General features: G+C 38.2%; 2 protein-coding genes across 3 annotated transcripts; both read right to left on the bottom strand.

Moving 5' to 3' along the window:
- Positions 1-42: 42 nt before the first annotated feature.
- LOC576726 (alpha-amylase 4N) lies at positions 43-20,849 on the bottom strand. Of its 2 annotated transcripts, none has more exons than XM_031000266.1 (8): positions 19,096-20,849; positions 18,289-18,417; positions 8,213-8,396; positions 7,560-7,782; positions 6,261-6,414; positions 5,768-6,018; positions 4,243-4,391; positions 43-2,072 (listed from the first exon to the last, which is right to left on the bottom strand). In XM_031000266.1, exons 5-8 carry the CDS (start codon positions 6,398-6,400, stop codon positions 372-374), a joined length of 2,241 nt encoding a protein of 746 aa, XP_030856126.1. In that variant the 5' UTR covers positions 6,401-6,414; positions 7,560-7,782; positions 8,213-8,396; positions 18,289-18,417; positions 19,096-20,849; the 3' UTR covers positions 43-371. The 2 variants fall into 2 exon arrangements, with proteins under 2 accessions (XP_030856126.1, XP_030856127.1); XM_031000267.1 differs by having other exon boundaries at positions 7,560-7,726.
- Positions 11,421-16,887, bottom strand: LOC576591 (alpha-amylase 2-like). Its single transcript, XM_031000268.1, has 5 exons — positions 16,766-16,887; positions 15,935-16,097; positions 14,822-15,060; positions 14,258-14,409; positions 11,421-13,474 (listed from the first exon to the last, which is right to left on the bottom strand). The coding sequence occupies exons 2-5, from the start codon at positions 16,078-16,080 to the stop codon at positions 11,777-11,779; spliced, it is 2,235 nt and encodes a 744-aa protein (XP_030856128.1). The 5' UTR covers positions 16,081-16,097; positions 16,766-16,887; the 3' UTR covers positions 11,421-11,776.
- Positions 20,850-21,078: the final 229 nt, after the last annotated feature.

Below are 21,078 nucleotides of genomic sequence, written 5' to 3'. Positions count from 1 at the left end.
CCTTTCCTAAGCCTTAACCAAACAAATACAAAGACAAAGATATATCATCTCAACCCATCTTTTATTAGTATTTTCCTGTCCAGTGCAAGGCAACATTTCCATGAAATGAATGATGTACAGTTACTGCTACAATATATCAGGTATTATACCTTTGTCCAATTTTCAAATGGATTTCATGGGATGTCTATAATTAATCTGTCATGTATTAAATATTATGCATACAGCATATTAAATTTTCTGTACATTACATGTACAGGTATGTATTATCAATGAAGATTTAAGTTTTGATGCTATGCATCAAAGCAATTTGATCAAAAACATTATTGCACAAAAGGAAAAACCTTGGAGTAGAAGGAGCTCCATAAAGATGATTACAAGTTATCAATCTGGCAATCATTGCTGTTGAAGGAGAACTTGTTGAGATATCCACATCGAGCAAAGTGATTGCCTGTGGAATATGGGGCACTGCCACCTGCGCTGCCACTACATGATCCCTGATTGCGGTCACTCTCCCATTCAGCACCACCGGATTTCAAGATACCCTTGAGCTCAAACCATCCTTCTTCAGTCTTGCTGCAGTCCATGTTCATATCCAGCATCCAGTAGTGTTCTCCCCATACGTTAAGACTGGTGTAGCCATACCCATCGGTATCCACTTTATGCTGGTAGCCAGCATCATTGGTTGTCCAGACCAAGGGAGTACCCTCTGCAGACTGTCCTTGATTCTTACCTTGATCAGATTCTGCTCCGTACCAATCTAGGAAATCATCACCGGATTTCCAGTCATTGAATTTGGAGTTACCTCCTCCAATTCTGTGGGTGATAGGCATTGCACAGTTGTTGTTGCTGTCTGCATTGTTGCTGCACCCGCTACGTTTAGAATGGTCAATACCACCACGAACAAAGACATCTTGTCCATTTGATGTGGGCTTGTAGATGAAGATGACAGTGCGCTCCCATCCAGCTGGGGAGGTTGGTTGTGGTCCTCCGGTCGGTCCTTGGGTTGGGACTAGGGTTGGTTCACCTGGGCCAGAGGTGGGAGCTACAATGGGTCCATCCTTCGAGGCACCAACATGGATGAACAGCAGGTTATCCGCACCGTTTCCACTTATGGAGATGTCAGCATACCCAGAAGAATCGACAATCACAGTGCTATGACCAGTGCAAGATTTAGCACTTGAATCATAATCCACCACAGCCATGTTACAGTATTCGCCAGAAGGGAGACCAGTTTGAAGTCGCTCATTGATGGATGAACCACCACGACCAATAGCAATGAAAGCACGATTACCTCGGGAGAAAGCCAACCTACTGTAATCACCCCAGAAGTTCTCAACAGGCTCAGTACCGGCTTGGTTACGCCACTCCACCATGTTCTTGATACCCCTCCAGCGATGTTCACAGACCCAACCATAGGAATCAGTTGATACACAAGATCCATCAGCATTGAAGGTTGGTTCTACAGTGTTCCAATCATTGTCGGCAGGAGGTCCAGTCCAATCTTGATCAAACTTATAGCTGCTCATGATACGTGGGAAACCATGTGGCCATGACAGCATAAAGGCAATAGCCAGCTTGTAGTCATCTGCCTGATTGAATGTAAGAAGGCTACCACCCCCACCATGACCACGTTGGTTGTCATGGTTATCAACGAAAACCAGAGCATCATTATCGTATAGATTATGATGAGCACCATTTCCACTGCCGAAATTCTGCAAATCGTTAAGAGACATCCTACCACCAAAAGCCGCACTGACCGTTCCTCCGTAGATAAAGTCTGTGACTCTACCAAAATCTTTATACTGCCCAGCAGTAACAGGTTCTCCACCCTTGTCGATCACCTCCTGGTAGAAGAGAGCTCGAGAGTTCTCAGGGAAGTAGGCCGTGTTCAGGTTATTGGTCCCATCAAAGATTGCCTGACAGTCTTCAGGCCACATGTGCTTGGCAGCATCAACACGGAACCCGGCAACACCGATGTCAATCACATCATTGAAGTAGTCTACAATTTTACCCCTGACATAATCGTCACCAGTTATCAGATCCATGAGTCCTACCAAGTTACAGTTGCGTACCTAAAAGAGTTTGTTTGAACAGAAAAAAGAGAGGAAATTAGATCCCAACAAGTCAATGTCACCAATATCCTCGAGACACCAAGTGTGAAGTGGAAGGGTCAATGTATTTTTACTGAAAGGGAAAGTCCATATGGCATCAAGTAGTTCTGACAAAAGCAGAAAATAAGAATATATTCAGCCAGGTTCGAGGAAACTCTGAATGATAAGAAAGTTATGAAGATTTGAACTTGTGATTGATCAAACACAGAATTGGAACTTTGTAAGTATCCTTGTGAGTAGTTTTCCAATTGCTAGGTACAAGAAATTTCATATTTGCTCTAAAGTAAATATTACTCTTGTCCATGCTCTAGAAATTTTACTACACACATCTTTTGTATTAAATTGACATGTAGCAGTGCTCCTTTACCAACAAAGGAGCAGATTTTTTAGAACAAAACAAACCTTTGAAATCCATAACTTCCTTACTTTATATTTTCCTTCAGTTTTTACAGATCTATTTCTCTATTTAAAAAAGAAGCCATTATTGATATCAGGATGGAGTTCCCCATAATACAGCCAAAACTAGATTATTCAAAATACTACTGTAGGCCTATGTAAATTGGAAAGATGTATTATGAGTGCATCTTAAAAATGTATGGTATATGTGATTCTAATGTGCTAACAGTGATTCATGCAAATATTATTATTTCATGTGTTATACAGTACGAAATTGATATTCCTCCGTTAGCGCTTTGGTTGGGTATGTTGTAACTGGTAAAGTGCTTTATAAGAAACATTTATTATAATTATTATTATTATTATCCCATTTTTCATTGTATTAATACATGTATGTTATATGTTGTTACGAAACGAACCCTCAGAATAATGAACCTTTAATGATGTGATGAATGTTTTGAATAAAAAACCCCCTTTAATTTTTGGGACGATGAATTTATTCTAAAGGTCGCCCCTTTGAAATTCATAGATGAAGTCAGACTTGGGTTCTGTGTGCCCCATTGTATGCTACCCCATATGGGTGTGGCCACTAATCACACCCAAGTTACTTTTATACTCATTGAGAGTGTATTAAGATATGCAATATCTCATCAAAGGAATAACATATAAAGCTTATGTTTTGTTTTAATAGAGGATAGTGCCATGAAACCCCCTCAGATCCTGAACGAAGCATTATTAGGTAATTGATACACTTTAAAGGGATTGGGTATCTTTGTCTCAGATCCTGAAACAAAATCCCGGATTTAGCTCATGCTGCAATGATAAACCTTTAGGCCAGTCAGGAACCCCATGATTTTTACAAGCTGATCACCTGTCTGATTACCAAGATATTTATGATTGGAAATTGAGATTTCAAAAATATTTTCCTAATGTTTTTTATAACACAACAGTCTATTGGGGAAAATGAGGATTGTAAAACCGGTCACTCAAAGATTTTTGCTTTTTTGAGGCACTTCATGATTATTTTGAAGCGCAATTTTGTTAGGGCTTCAATATTACACCATATCACAGACACTGATAACACAAAGATTAAAGGTACTATGTCTCATTTGCTGGCCAAAAAAATGAAAAGGGTAAATACCAACAGCATTTGAAAGATAATACTAATTTAAAACTTCCCTAAAAAAATTGGGGCTTGAAAATGTCTTCAAGTGGGAAAATAACAATTATTAGTTGCCAAATCGACTTATGAGCTATAGAGCCAATAAGTAATAGTCTTGATTTTCAGACCATTGTACCGAATGGTTGTACGTTTTATGCTGTGCAAAGATTCAATCAGTTTAATTTTGGCCATCACAAGAAGTGGGTTATTGTACCCTTTACAGCTCATTTTATGTATGTTATTACCAGAGAAGAAAAAAGCCAGTCAGTCACTCAAAAGTGTCTGACAGTGAAGTCTAGCAAGTAAACAGGTTTCCTTGCATAATTTGAATATTAGGACACTGCTGACGTTTAAATTTCACAGATAGGACATACATGACATATTCATAATTCCTGTAAAGTTCTACAGATTTGAGGTTGGCTGCAAAAGGGACATAGTACCTTTAAGGGAAAAATTGGGAAAAAATTGGGAAACCGATTTAGATCTGGAAACTATCAAGCCTAATTGTGCAAACAATTCCAGTACAATACAGTGTACTGGTCCATGTCTTGCTTGGTTTCTATAAAGCCTTACCTGATTTACATCACCATAGTTCTCAATTTTACCACTGCCAGTGCCGCAGTTGCCATTTGGTACGTTGAAATTGGGTGATGTGTAGGGTACTCCATAAAAGTTGAAGGTTTGTGTTTCATAGGGAGAAGAGCCACTTCCTACACCAGTCACTGTAACAGTTCATAAAATAGGAAATATTGGTATGATGAAACAGAATGCAAAGACAAGTATCTACATTATTAAAACAGTTCATAAAATAGGAAATATTGGTTTGATGAAACAGAATGCAAAGACAAGTATCTACATTCTTAATAGCATATTTATGTGGTTAAAAACATTTTTGGTACAAGGGCAATTTCAATTACACCTCACCGTCTTTATTGCCCCTTGCATGCCCATTTATGGTAAAGGATGAATGGAAAAGGGAATGAAAATATTTACTTCAGGGGCCATGCAAGACATACTTCTCCAAGAAGAAACGCAATTTTGATCTTCATTTTCATAGCAGGTAAAAGCTTTAACCAATCGTGTAGTTTCATATGGCAAGGTCATTGATGATGCACACACTGAGACGCTCACCGTACTGTTTTGGTGCGCATGTAGCCTATCCGATAAGCATCGGGCTAAATGGCAAGTGTACTAATCGCGTTATGGAGACTGACATCGACGCGGGCGTCAGCCCGAGCGCCTATCATCACTAGTCAACTCATATGTGTATCGTATGTGTGACGAGCGTATTCTCGTGCATGATTCCTAAGACTAGCCTTATTTGGTGATGGATCACTTTGATTCAACCAATCAAATATCATCTCCAGGTTCCCCATCGCCCATTGGCCTATTTTGGTCCATGCTACATAAATATTCATGAAAGAGCTCTACAGGGGGTTCGTAGATTTTCTACGAACGAAACATGGTACATAAAAGAAAAGAAAACTTTTCGCATGCACCAGTGATGATAGGCGCTCGGGCTGACGCCTGCGCCGACGTCACTCTCCATATAAACGCGATTAGAATACTTGTAAAGCCCGACGCATATATCGGATACGCTAGTGCGCATGCTGCACTCAACTAAATCACAATGAGACTTTCAAAGAACTCAACAAGTGATGTTCATTATCTGATTGTGACTCAAAATGCTTGAAGTGCATATAAAATACACTCGCAAACAAATTCTTTTGAACTTAGTCTTTGGGGTAAATTGCCGTTTTGACTGGAGATCACTGGCTCCACTGAAGAAACTTAAAATTGAAAAAGGCAAACTACTCTTTTAATCATCAAGCAATTACATTTTTACCTGAAACTGTCCAATCAGGTTGAATGGTAGCTTTTAAGTTAATTATCAGACTACTGGGCTCAATTTTCTTAAAACCTTACTAAGCATATTTGGCCACAATGTCTATTTACTGTAGCCTACAATTTTGTTGACAACTAGCTTAGTAAGGGTTTCTGAATATGCATGGGCCCAGAATTATGACACTACAAGGTAGATTAAAATCTGTTCAAAATCCTTGTAAAATGAAGCAGCACATTCAAAACTAGCTCTTACTTGCATCTTCACCGCACATATGATTGACAACAGCATCCACATAGATCCTCACTCCAGCATTGTTACAACGCTGTACCATGTCAATGAACTCTGCCCGGTTACCACGACGACTCTCGAGCTTGTAGCTGATTGGCTGGTAGCTCTCGTACCATGGACGCACCACGTTGTTGTCCCAATCTGGCCGGTCGATGATGCGGTGTTCATTGGGAGGAGAAACCTGGACACCACCAAAGCCATTGGGGCCTAGGAAGCTTGAATACAAAGAATATTGAGGATCATAAATTCATCTCCATCATCATCATTTAATCCTAACCTTACTCTTCACATTCTCTTGTCATAGATCTCTCTCATCATCATCATTGCACATCAACATTTCCATCACTATCTTTATCATCATCATCATGCATCATCGACATAATCATTTTCGTCATCATCAATCATCATCATCCCTATCACCATCCTCATCACCATCACCATTATGCGGTAAACTTACTCTTCACATTCTCTTGCAATAGATCTCCAGGGCCACTCAAAGAGATGAACCATGGCAGACCGACCCCCAGCAGTATTTGGGTTCTTGTAGTCAGCCTGGGCTGCTGCCAACAGGCACAGAACTACAATACAACAGTACATCTTTTTATCTGGGCCTGCAAGTAAGGATAAAAGTTAACAGTAAACATACACATGTACATAAGGATACATGTTCATTTATTACTGATTGACAAATTGTTTCCAATTCAATACAATATCATGTGTGTTGTTAGGCACTTAGTTACCTCAAACTTGTAATACACAACCATCTCATGTTGTTACAACCACAATAATAATCCACTTATCTGAACTCAAATTACTTTATTTTTATACATTAACTAGGTAAAATGAGGGTATGAATATAGTGTTGTATGCTAAACATTTTTTTAAAGCCAGATAAGGGCTACTCTATTCCTAAACTCGTATCCTCCTTTTCAAAAATGCTTTTATATCTGTTGATAGTAAACACCTATTTAAAAAAATGAATATAGTGTTGTATGCTATACATTTTTAAAACCAGATAAGGGCTACTCTATTCCTAAACTTGTATCCTCCTTTTCAAAAATGTTTTTATATCTGTTAATAGTAACACTTATTTAAAAAAATAGACCTTACAAAATCAAACAGATAATTTTTTTCTTTCTATCAAATATTACCTTAATAACTTGAATAATCAATAAATTTATATGCTTGCAAGAACCTTCAAAACCATATGTGGACATGGATGTTCATCACCCAATCAACTGTGCCACATTTTCTAGGATCATTCTTACGACTGTTCTTAATAGCATGCTACTCCTTTCCATTTTAAAGATCAGGACACCTCCTCAATTAATTTTAGATTCAAACTTATATAACAGCAATTCCCCGTAAAATAATAGGAGCAACATATGAAATCTTTTCTGCTGAAAGAAATTTCATGTACAATAAAAACAATGTGATTTGAATCTCGTTCAAACTTACATATTAGTTTTCAATTTGAGATTGTGGGCTGCAAAAATGAATAATTTTCAGTAAAAACCATGAATTCCATTCAATATGAAGATCAAATGGTTGAAGATGAATAAACAGGAAGGATAAAGAGTACAATCAGTGCAAAATTTAGAACCATAATCTAATGCATGTAATTTATGTCTCGTTACATGTATGTCAAAAAGAAGTAAGAAAAAAAAGAAAAAAAACATTTGTCATCTAAAAGAGAAGATATCTCAATCTCCAAGTAGGAGATGCTCAAAAAGTATTGAAGAGCTAGCATACTCACTGTTGCAGGATGGAGAATACTGAGGTGTTCTTTGGTTGGTACAAGCCAACAACCTTCAGAATGAGATAGACCATGTCAAAGATCCTCTTGATATAGACAGACTCTGAATCCTCTGGTACCAGGTGATGAAGTTCCCATGACGACTGGATTGGCCGATTTCAGTTAGCCTACGTGCCGAGAAGAGATCTTGCATAAGATACCAAAGCAACCTTTGACTCAGTCACTGTCCCAACAAGACACAGAGTAGAAAATTAACTTCAAATGTAACAAATAGACATGGAGCAAAACAAACAAGTCTTTTTTAGCTCTGACATAAGACAAGGCACAAACCAAATGACCTGGAGCAAAGCTGCACTAGTAAGCAAGTTTTACCTCATGTGTGATGGAATATTGCCTAGTGACACTGGCTAGTACAGCAAGAGCAATAGCATCATTTTAATTCATACATCTATTCAGTTCTGAATACATAATAAATATCAGTATATATCAAAACTTATATGAAGAGAAGTTAACTATTTAAACAGAACTGGCAAGGTCTCCAACATTAGCGAAGCTTGGTGCCTTGTGAGCCCTGACAATTAATTACAAGAAAAAGATTAAAAGTTAAGAATATGTTTACTCTAGTCCTAAATTTTTTTTTACTGTCTTCATACCTCCAAAGATGGATAGTGGATTAAATGAACGTCCAGGGACGCAGTCCTCTCAGGCCAGGTGATGAAGTTCCCATGACTACTTGATCGACCGATACCAGCTAGCCTACGTGCGAAGAAGACGACTTGCGTAAGATACCAAAGCAACCTTTGTCTCTGTCACTGTCAGTCACTGCAACAAATAAACCTGGAGCAAAACAAACAAGCCTTTTCTTAGATCTGACATGAGACAAGGCAAAAAACCCGACCTGGAGTAAAACTGCACTAGTAAGCAAGTTTTACCTCAATCAAAACTTTTTATACAAGTGAAAATCAGCTTTCGAGAAATACTTCTTTATATACCTGTAGGGGAGAAGAGGGAGAAGTAGGATACGAATCCTGATGTGGAACTTTTCAAAATCGTGGTATAGCTGTAGATAAACCTATGTTCACTGTATTTGTGAACATATATAGTCAAGATCTTTTGAAGGATTTAAACAGATTATTTTTTTAAAGTCAATTATTATTTTTTTAAGGTCAATTATTATCTTTTTAGTCAGATGGGGTGTCTCACTTCTCCCGCGCATCCCATTCATCCCGCTAAATGACAAATACAACTATTATGTCAAATGCATAGTATAAGAATTGAACAGTAGCTCATTTTGGTATGCCTGCATGCCTCTGATTAGACAAAGTGGTCATTTAGACCAAATGGTATTTAGAACAAAAGGAAATTGGAATAAATGGCAATTGGAAATCGTTCGCAGAAAGTGGCCATTAGACCAAATAGTTAGACAAAATGGTTAATTGCCCTATTGCTTATTAGACTAAATGCTGATTGGACGAAATGTTCATTGAATCGCAAGCATGGTGGACAAACGGGGTATAGACTAAATCAAGTTGGAAAACTGTGTACTGGACCAAGTGGCATCGGATCAAACGGTGATGAGCAAATACATATACATCAAAGTTTTTTTACAAATTTCTAATTTGAGATTTACATACATCTCAGTTACCTAAATTGTCAGAGATTTTATATCTTTCTTTTTATCCGTATCCGGACACTTACCCCTTGGACATCCACCCCCCAGTCAACAACCCCCTAGGACAATTACCCCCCTAGGGCAACCACCCTCTAGAACGACGACCCCCCGGACAACTACCCAATAGGATAGTTGTCCTAGAGAATGGTTGTAGGGGGTAGTTGTCCAGGTGGTAGTTATCTGGGGGCTATAGTTGTCCAGGGGGGGGTAGTTATCCTAGGAGGTAGTTGTCGGGGGGGGCAGTTGTCCGGGGGGTAGTTGTCCAGGGGTAGTTGTCCTAGGGGGGCAGTTTACTGGGGGGGGTAGTTGTCCGGCGGAAAGTTGTCCAAGGGGGTACGTAGTCATCCTAGGACAGCTACCCCCTAGGACAACTACCCCCTAGGGCAACCTCCCTCTAAGATGACTACCCCCCAGGACAACTATCCACTGGACAACTACCCCTTAGGACAATTACCATCTATGACAACTACCACCCGGACAACTAACCCCTACGACAACCATCCTCTAGGACAACTACCACCGGGACAACTATCCTATGGGGTAGTTGTCTGGGGGGTAGTTGTCTGGGGGTTATTGTCCTAGGGGGTAGTTGTCCAGGGGGTGGTTTCCCTAGGGGGCAGTTGTCCTACGGGGTAGTTGTCCTAGGGGGTAGTTGACTGGGGGTGGTTAATCACAAATTGCCATTTATTTATGCATTAAAAACCTGTGGGAACTTTTGGAGGATTTACCGCATCATTACTTTTAATTGACTCACAGTTTACACACAACTAAAGTTTGTTAGGTTCATTTTCCTTTAGAGATTAAGAACATATCTGACTTGATTGGAAGTGAGAATGGGGCCAAAGTATCCGACTCCATCCAGTCCAACCGATTACCCTTAGTACAGAACATTCTCAAGATCTAAAGGTGTTTCTGGATAATATTAATACCGCTCCAAAATCTCAAATGCCCTTTTCGTGTACAGTTCTGCTAAACACATGGTGCTATTGATAGGGGTACGAGTAAATGGGGTATAGCAATCTTTGTTTTCACACTCAATTTTTACCAAAGTGGCCCATCATTTAGTATAGGAAGGGTTCAGTAGCCTTTTTTTTCCCCCCTTTTTTATGGGGGGGGGGGGGGGTTGGAAGCTTAACATGACAGAGTAAGGCAAATGCTTAATTAAGTAAAGTAGTCAAAAATTGTAAGGTAACGATCACCTGTAAATACCATCTAGAAGAAAATCAATAGTAAATACCATCTACAGGACAATCACTAGAAAATACTATCAACACAACAATCACCTTTCAATACACTCTATAGGAAAATCACCAGCAAATACCACCAACACAACAATCACCAGTAAATACCATCAACACAACAATCACCTGTAAATACCATCAACATAACAATCACCTGTAAATACCAACATAATAATCATGGGGGTAGTCCTCGACAAATCATTTTTTTGATTTTTGACTACCCCTTCCACATTTGCTGATTTGTTTCTTTTTAAAACATACATTGCTCCAACTGGAGTCGTTCTATATATATTGTACATGTTCTATTATTGTATTGTATGTATGTATTTTATTCTATGTAGCTCCCTATGTCTTGCATTTGTGGAGAAATAAATTGAACTTTGAACTTTTGAACCAGTAAATACCATCAACAAAACAATCGCCAGTAAATACCATCAACACAACAATCACCTGTAAATACCATGAACACAACAATCACCAGTAAATACCATCAACATAACAATCACCTGTAAATACCATCAACACAACAATCACCAGTAAATACCATCAACACAACCATCACCAGTAAATACCATCAACATAATCATCAATAAAGTAGAAATGAATCCTGATAGGGATGCTGGAGGCCAACCCCCCCCCCCCCCCCTCAACAAAAAGAGTAATATAAACACATCATTTGGGAATATGGACTTTCTGTGTATTAGCAAGGTCATAGAAAGCATGCATGTATACAAGTTTGGTATACTTTCAGAGAAATGCATCCTCTTTTTGAAAATCCTGGATGCATCACTAGATCAGCAGCATGATCGCATTCTTCCCTCATTCAAATCAATCATAATCCCATATTCTCTTCTTGCAATCCTTGTACCTCAACCAATTTACACTTTCATCTTAAAAATATGATATATTATGTAAAGATAACAATGATAAAGAGATAACATCATATGATACTGTTCTCCACCATAAATGGCTTCTTTATTGATTTTAGCAACTCCCTTGTTATCATTGGCATATAGATAACTTCATCTCATTGTGTCATTGACATTTACAAACTACCTTTATTTTTGTAATTTCCTTTGATCAAAGTTTTGAGAAACAAGCTGTCAAAAAATTATTTAGATTGATTCATCATTGTATGAGCTGATTCTGTTTCTGTTCAGTCAAAATGGATTAAGATACTGTCGTTGATCCAATCTTTTAGATATCAAGGCTCTTGAAATTTTAATCAACACTTAAGTCATTACTGTTATAAAGCATTATTGCACACAGAAGACAGAATAGAACAGAGTTGCCTATAAAGATGATTACAAGTTATCAATCTGGCATTCATTGCTGTCGAAGGAGAACTTGTTGAGATATCCACATCGAGCAAAGTGATTGCCTGTGGAATATGGGGCACTGCCACCTGCGCTGCCACTGCAGGATCCCTGATTGCGGTCACTCTCCCATTCAGCACCACCGGTTTTCACTATACCCTTGAGCTCAAACCATCCTTCTTCAGTCTTGCTGCAGTCCATGTTGATATCCAGCATCCAGTAGTGTTCTCCCCATACGTTAAGACTGGTGTAGCCATACCCATCGGTATCCACTTTATGCTGGTAGCCAGCATCATTGGTTGTCCAGACCAAGGGAGTACCCTCTGCAGACTGTCCTTGATTCTTACCTTGATCAGATTCTGCTCCGTACCAATCTAAGAAATCATCACCGGATTTCCAGTCATTGAATTTGGAGTTACCTCCTCCAATTCTGTGGGTGATAGGCATGGCACAGTTGTTGTTGCTGTCTGCATTGTTGCTGCACCCGCTACGTTTAGAATGGTCAATACCACCACGAACAAAGACATCTTGTCCGTTTGACGTGGGCTTGTAGATGAAAACAACAGTGCGCTCCCATCCAGCTGGGGAGGTTGGTTGGGGTCCTCCAGTTGGTCCTTGGGTTGGGACTAGGGTTGGTTCACCTGGGCCAGAGGTGGGAGCTACAATGGGTCCATCCTTCGAGGCACCAACATGGATGAACAGCAGGTTATCTCCACTGTTGCCACTGATGGAGATGTCAGCATAACCAGAAGAATCCACATTCACAGTGCTATGACCAGTACAAGATCGAGCACTTGAATCATAATCCACCACAGCCATGTTACAGTACTCGCCAGAAGGGAGACCAGTTTGAAGTCTCTCATTGATGGATGAACCACCACGACCAATAGCAATGAAAGCACGATTACCTCGGGAGAAAGCCAACCTACTGTAATCACCCCAGAAGTTCTGAACAGGCTCAGTACCGGCTTGGTTACGCCACTCCACCATGTTCTTGATACCCCTCCAGCGATGTTCACAGACCCAACCATATGAATCAGTTGATACACAAGATCCATCAGCATTGAAGGTTGGTTCTTCGGTGTTCCAATCGTTATCGGCAGGAGGTCCAGTCCACTGCTGATCAAACTTATAGCTGCTCATGATACGTGGGAAACCATGTGGCCATGACAGCATAAAGGCAATAGCCAACTTGTAATCTTCTTGGTTTTTATACATCAGAACATTGCCACCACCACCATGTCCACGTTGGTTGTCATGGTTATCAATGAACACAACAGCAGTTTCATCACTAATCTTAACTCCCCAATGTATACCAAAGCTTGACAAACTATCGAGGGACTTGTAACCCTTGAAAGTCTCACTGACTTCCCTTCCATAGATAAAGTCTGTGACTCTAGCAATATTGATATATTCGGCAGCGGTCACAGCTTCCCCGGTATCCTGGTCAATCACCTCCTGGTAGAAGAAAGGTCGGGTGTTCCCAGGGAAGTAGGCAGTGTTCAGGTTATCAGTCATGTCAAAGATTGCCTGAATGTTATCAGGCCACATGTGCTTGGAAGCATCAACACGGAACCCAGCGACCCCAATATTAATTACATCATTGAAGTAATCTACAATTCTGTCTCGGACGTACCCCTGTGAATGATCCAGGTCTAGAAGCCCTTCAAGATTACAGTTGCGTACCTGGATGAATTGTTTCATGAAAAAAAATAGAAATAAACAAATATGAGAAAAACTCATCAAATCATGTCATCCCATCTTACTCTCAGAGTGGGATAAACAATATCTTGAACTTAATAAAATATTTCATCATGACCTGGGTATAATTGTACATGTATTTTCAGAGTATCACCATACAAGTTCTATCCATATGATAGTATGTATTATGTTTTGTGATGTTAAACTTAGGGATTAGGTACAGTTTTGGAAAAATGTGAAAAACAGTTTGTGAAATCTGGACTTAAAACCTTAAACCCTTCTTCTCAGCAACATATCCATACCCACTTAAATATGGGTAGGACCTCAAGTGACTGAAAATCCTTTGCCTGAAAATATATTTCTGAAGCAGTGAACACTGGAGCAACAAGATATACATAGCATTGGCTCACTAACATTCATACAAGCCTCACAAGAATCAACTTAAAGCACCATACCTGTCAAAATTTACACTCCTGGTGCTATCGAGAGAAATAATATATAATTGGAGCCTTTGGAGGCATACATGGAAAGAGTATATTCCAGAAAAGTTAAGAGTAAATAAATATAGTTTCAACATATTTCAGGTTCAGGACATACATTTTGTATAATAGATTAAACATTATATCTATACCGTCTTACTATCTATCTCTAGACACTGATTATACAATTTGTATGGTTCAACTTTGGGAAACAAAGAGTTGCATATAGTTATATGGGCCCCCTTTATTAGGGTCTACAAATGACGCATGGAAAATTAAATGTACTCACGATTTGTGCACTGTTGTATGTGTTAATGGGTCCACCAGTGGGACATTGCTCATATCCCTGAGGAACGTTGAAGTGACTGATATCGTAGGGCACTTCGGCGAAGGCATATGCGTCGGTGTCGTAGGCACTGTCGCCATAGCCTTTACCAACCCCTGTAAAAGTACACAAACATCACAAACATTAGACATACAATAATTTGTATGACATTGAATGTTGTTTTGTAGCTTGCGTAGTGGTGGCCTAGTTTCTAGGCATTTTTTTCACTTTCTCTCTCTAAACCAATTTATTCGAAAGTAATAGCCATGGAAGATTTTGAAACTCTGGAAAAAAAGAATTTTGCCTGATGCCAATTTCTACCACATACATCACTGTTATCCCTTCAGCATCCAAGTCTAATCGATGGCCATTGGCATTTTCCCTTTTGAACAGAAATGTTATTCAGTTCATCCTCCCACATGTAGAGTATATCTCAGAGAGTAAGTCCGATGGTGGTGGGGTGGGGGGGGGGGGGGTGAGGTGGGATGGGGTGTGCACTGTAGTGATGTAAATGTATATAGCTCTTACCGGCATCTCCACCGCACATATGATTAACAACAGCATCCACATAGATCCTCACTCCGGCATTATTACAACGCTGTACCATGTCAATGAACTCTGCCCGGTTACCACGACGACTCACGAGCTTGTAGCTGACAGGTTGGTAGGCCTCGTACCATGGACGCTGTATGTTTGTGTCGTAGAGGATGCGGTGCTCATGAGGAGGAGAAATCTGGACGCCACCAAAACTGTGGGGGCCCAGGAAGCTGGAGACAGAGGAAGAGTTTGGGGCAAAAGAGTTGTATTCAATAGGCATTCTATACATGTACATGGAAGTATGAGTGAGGCACGTTGGCTCAGGGGAAGAGCGCAGTGGTCTCGTAACCGGGAGGTCCCAGATTCGAAACCAATTCGATGCACTAGTGTCCTTTGGTAAGGCATCCTCATTACCAAGTCCCTCAGATAGTACTTAAAGCCATTGGTCCCCTGATTGCTTACTTACAGGCATACACATGCTTTATTATCAATCTGGTAAACAGACCAACCAACCAAGTATACAGTGTTACATATCTCAGAAATCAATCTCTTTTATAGAAAGCCCATCCCTGATAGTGCAGCTCTATGTTAGAAATACAAAAGTGATATAGCTTCCTATCTGTGATAGCAAAGATTATCATAACAAATACTAGTGACGGAAGTTAAACACCAGGACAATAAATTGACACAACTGTACGATAGATGTACATGCGATTCCATATATGTCGTACAGAACATTTAGACAACATTTTCTTGCCTTTATAGAAAAGGAATCAGTAGAGAAGATTTGTTTTATGGTAATAGTAAAGTACTTCCAAGGAGCCCTATGAATTTATGACAAACATTTATAAATATCCTTTTCTCGGCAAGACACACTGTAGAGCTGAAATTATCATATGTTGTACGGAACACAGAAAAATATGATTATATTTATTTTTAATTGCAGAACTCTGTGAGTTGCATTGAAGAAAAAAATCACTGGAAATGTACTTAATGGTCAGTTTAGTTATCAAAGAAGACCCCAATACACCTTTCACATTGAAATATTTTCATTTTTAAAAAAATGCACAAGATGAAGATGTTCAGGATGAAATGTAAACTTACTCTTCACATTCCCTTGCGATAGATCTCCAGGGCCACTCAAAGAGATGAACCATGGCAGTTCGTCCCCCAGCAGTATTTGGATTCTTGTACTGCGAGTCAGCCTGGGCGGCTGCCAACAGGCACAAAACAATGATGGCACAGTACATTTTCTTTCTTTATTAACCTGCCAGGCAATGGGAAAAATGATTAAAACATTACAATACGATTAGTAGTCAATTGCTTTCCAGTCAAATTCTTAACTTCATCAACCCTGAAACTGACACTACACTTAACTTTATTATAGCTCTAACCTGAGTCCAAACTTAACCTGAAACCTGAATCCCACCGCTAAATGACTCCAGACAGACTCCAAACTAACTGATTCTTGGTTCATACAGATAATGATTTGTTGTTTTGTTTACGCTATTGTACTTATGGTCCGTCTCGTTTGAGTACCTAGGATATTGAGTCCTAATATATCTGTGTCGAAATACAGCCCTAAAAAATTAGTCTCATGAAAATAATACTTTTAACAAAACATGTATAACCATACAAATCCTAGTAAAACTGTCCAAGACTGTACATAACTAAGAAATTATCTCTTGCTAGCTCAGAACCATTGGAGAGAAAATGGTTCAAATTAACTTTTTGACATGATCATGAATAGAATCAAATTGTTTATCAATCTACATAAAAAATGGGTTGAAAGAAAATCATGCATCTAACATGGATATTTCTTTCCTAAATAATTCAATCACTGCTCAATAATATCAAAACAGGCAATAAAGAAGATCTTTTTTTTAAATTGCATGATTTTTAAATTGCATAATTTCTGAAAGGCTGACAACTCACCGGAACCGGTTACCACAGCTTTCTGTTTAAACTGATGATAGCGCAGTGAAGACTTTGACTAATCTTCCTTGAGATATATACACAATCCTAGCCTTCTTAATGGCACCAGGTGAGGAGATTCTCATGATGACTTATGATTTGTTTTTAAGGAACATGATGACAGTGCAGGATTGCTGATTACATTAGTCAATCAATCATATCATGCAACCCATCAATTAACAATTAGATCAACAAAGAAATCAATCAATTAAATCAATCAATCAATCAATCGAACGGTTTGTTTTGAAGAGCATGATGTTAGTGCATGGTAGGACTGCTTATCACACCAACAAAGTCATTGATTGATTAGCAATTTAATCAATCAATCAATCATTCAATCTTGACCAAAATCAAATCAATCAATTCCATTCAATCAATCATATCAAACAAACAATATTAATCAAAGTCTTTTCTTTTTTCTTATACCTTATTCTTAATTGTTAAGAATGAAAATTCATTTACCGGTAACCTCTTGACACAAAAAAACAGAACAAGTATCCTAAAAAAATCAGATTTTGACGAAAACTCTACACTACCAATGGCCGGTTGGCCCCGGGCCAGTAAAATTTCAGAAAAATGTGATACTGGTACGTACGGTCAAGTAAAATGTTTGCTCTTTGATTAAAATTTTAAAAGAAAATTGTAAAGCAAAGTTTTTGTTGGGGTTGCAGGGGTTTACTTGTAGGTACATGTTTCTATGCTATTCCATGGTTTTATGGGTATTACAAAAATTAAATAAAAGGGTTTTGGGGTTGTTGTTGAAAAATCATATTTTTGTACTAAATATGATTAAATCATACTGGTTAATTGGCATCTCTGAACTAGGTATCAATATTGCTACTGGGCAAGCCCAAGGTACTATTCCACACATTAACAAAAATTGTTAAAACATTACGTTTCATGATATTTTGCTTGGTCCAATCACTAGTAAGGCTATGGACTTGATAGAGTAATCAATTATACTGAAATCTTAGATGTGGTGGTTACATATGAGACAATATCGCTTGGCTTTGCACGAAGTAGAATTATGAGGAATGAATTTATTTGATGGATTGCTGGCATCGAGTGTTATTAATTGGACTGCAGGTACCGTATGGGGGTGTTCATATCTCATTAATCATAAAGGAGAAAACAAAAATACTGTTGCCATGGCTTAAGCTATAAGCTGCACAAGTTGATAGAAGCATTCACAGAATACTTTTTTACAGGGTACCCATTTACTGCTGCTGCGTTAAAAGTGGCAATTGTATATAAATACCTTGCCAAAAAAAATATATCTGGGACGAAAACTGTAAACTACTACTCAATCAAATGAGATATCCAATAGACCACAACACCACTAAAGTGAGACTACCTCATCTGTGTGTTGGTCAGTGATCTCGTCAAGGCACAGTGGTGGTAAAACCCACCTTGTCTCGTAATGATGGACAACAACATTTTGAAAAAATACTATACAAAACATGCTTTTATGAAAGAATAAATACCTTATCCTGCCTTTCTCAAAGCAGATGAGGGGTTCCTTGACTGGAGACTTATTGAGAGGAACATGCTGAATGAGAATGAGAATATCGACTACTGATGGCATGATGTCACAATGTCCTCAGATTAAACACCTGGGAAAAGGAAAACAATGAATACAACTTTTTAAAACATATCTGGTAATGGGGATGCATGAACATGTGAATAAAACACCAGTCCATACGTAGCCCCAGTGGAAAGGACAATGGGATTGAAACTTTGAAAGACAAAAAGGAAATTAAGGTTCAATTTATTGGGTTTATGATTACCAACTTTCTCTATCAACGCTCTCTCGCATGCAAATCATTTTAATTTGATGACTGGAACCATGTTCACATCATACATATTCCATTTTAATCCAAATTTTGGGCTTGCAACCTGCAGTCTATTATTCAAACTTTCTTCAAGTTACCCGAAAAAAGAGTTTAGGAATGTTGATGAAAATATGACCTAATTTCCTCACATTCTCTTCCAAACATTCTCCAACATCATCAATTTTGTTGTACCAGGTGATAAGATTCACACAACAGTTGGAAACTTGCCTGGAAGAGCATGCTGAAAGATAATGGCACGTATATATCTCTATAGATAAGACTACCCATTGATGGTATGCATGACAAAACAACCTTTAAAAAAGAAAATGTCCTTAGATTCATTGAAACCTGGGAAAAGGGAACCAATGAAAACAAATTAAAACATATGCAGTAATGAATAAAAAGAATGAAAAAAAGGCCCAAACTATAGTTTTCACTTCAAAAGATGATTTTCATTACCTTGCTAAATTTGACTCGGAGCATGCTTGAACCCTGCACTGTGTGTAATAGGCCAGAGCATGAAGCCTTGTCTTTTCCATGGTCATTTTTCTTTTACAACACATTCCTCGAACATACACCATAGCTGGCGACAATGTTTCCAGGCACGTGCTCCTCGACTCTGGAAAGGGCTTCCAAATTTTATTTGTCTATCACCTTCGCTGGATGTCTTCCGAAAATGTCTCCAAACTTTCCTCTTTGACCATGATCAACAACAGATTCTTTGATAAATTTATGTAAAGCGCTGTGAAACAACAATTAGTTTGTAAGAGTGCTATAGAAATGACTTTATTGTATTGTACAATTGAGGGGGGGATTAAAGTCAGTCACAAAATATCTTTTTTTTTAGATTAACAGGTTGATTATCAATGAACATCAGTCTAGCAAATTTTTATATTTCATTTATTTCACCTATTCAGTCCCAAATCAATGCTGCCACTACTATTGAAACCATACCCAAATGATTTCAAATAGTTTTAGGAATAATTTTGAAAACACGACCCAATCCTAACAATTTCTTTAAATTTTGTAGCAGGTGATGAGGTTCTCAAGACATTAGGTAACTTGCCTGAAGCAGCACAGAGGAAGACAATGGCATATATCTCTCTATAGATAAGACTGCCGATCAATGTTATGATTCCAAACAACCTTTGACATGGCCAATGTCCTTTGGTTGATACCTAGAAACAGAAAAACACTGGAAAGTACCCGAAGAACTTATCTGGAAATATGAACAAAATTTCAAGAATTGTTTTTTTATTCACCTGCCTCTTAAAAGTGAACTCTTCAAATAATCTTTCAATACAACATTTTCTAGTTATTTCAAATGAAATGGTTGCTCATTATTGAGCAACAGTTTGGGTAATTCATCTTTTTGTAAATTCTCAAATTATGTATGAACTAGGTAGAGTCTTTTGAATAAGTTGTCTGTGCATATCATAATAATATTAATACAAACAATAAATATATATGATCATATAAAGTAATTATTCATTCGCAAGACATATCGGTCTTCCATGTAATTCAATTGTTAAGCCTCAGTATGGTATTTAGTAATTGTTTAATAGGCTATTTCATAATGTAATAAAATGTAATGGAATGTCTCTGTTAAGTGCCTCCCAACGAATTATTTCATTCACCCATTACAAATAATTATATTTTAATAATCAAAATTGAACTTGGTTACAGAATGGGTTGTCAGGTAAGAAAATCAGTGTGTCCAAACTAGCAAAAACTATAAATATATGCAATTATTTGCATTCTGACATTGCAAATATATACTCTGTGAATGTAATAGCTCATCGCTAGTTAAACATGTATATATTTAAATAAACTGAAAATGGTCTCTCTAGACTTATCAAATTGAACTCGTTATATTTCAAACCAACTGCCAGGATGCTTCACCAAATTGACTACCTCAAGTGGCACGTAATCATGACATGGCCCAAAATACAAGGTCAAGGAACTTTCAGGAATATTGAGAGATCTCCCAATTTGCCAAAGTGTGAGTCCCCCAAGTATATATCCTGGGACCCTTCCTCTTTAAAGAAAAGTTTCTTCCCTTTTATACATGTCAATAGGAAGGAGACATAGTGATAGAGAAGGGAACCTCCTATGAAATCACTTAATATGATTGTTCAGTCTAACTGATAATTAAGTACCCCCAGGAAATCTATCGAATATAAAATTTCTACCCTGCTTAGTAATTTTTTTAATGACCATAAAGAGATACTACCTCCTAGAACACATAGCAAAATAAACATGTAACATGAATGTATTAAAGAGACATAATTGTTCAATAATAGACAGTAAACACAAGCTAAATTGCTGATCGTATCAGGCCTTTATTTATATACCATATGGCCAGACACTTAAAGCTTGAAGAGGAATTGCCATCAGGTAAGATAAAATTCAAAAAATTCTTCCTCAGTATTAAAGGGATCA

Source organism: Strongylocentrotus purpuratus, unplaced genomic scaffold (genome assembly GCF_000002235.5).
Source record: "Strongylocentrotus purpuratus isolate Spur 01 unplaced genomic scaffold, Spur_5.0 spur5_scaffold_6, whole genome shotgun sequence".
NCBI lineage: Eukaryota > Metazoa > Echinodermata > Echinoidea > Camarodonta > Strongylocentrotidae > Strongylocentrotus > Strongylocentrotus purpuratus.
The sequence above is the reverse complement of the archived record's forward strand: the minus strand, read 5'-3'. Positions and strand labels throughout refer to the sequence as shown.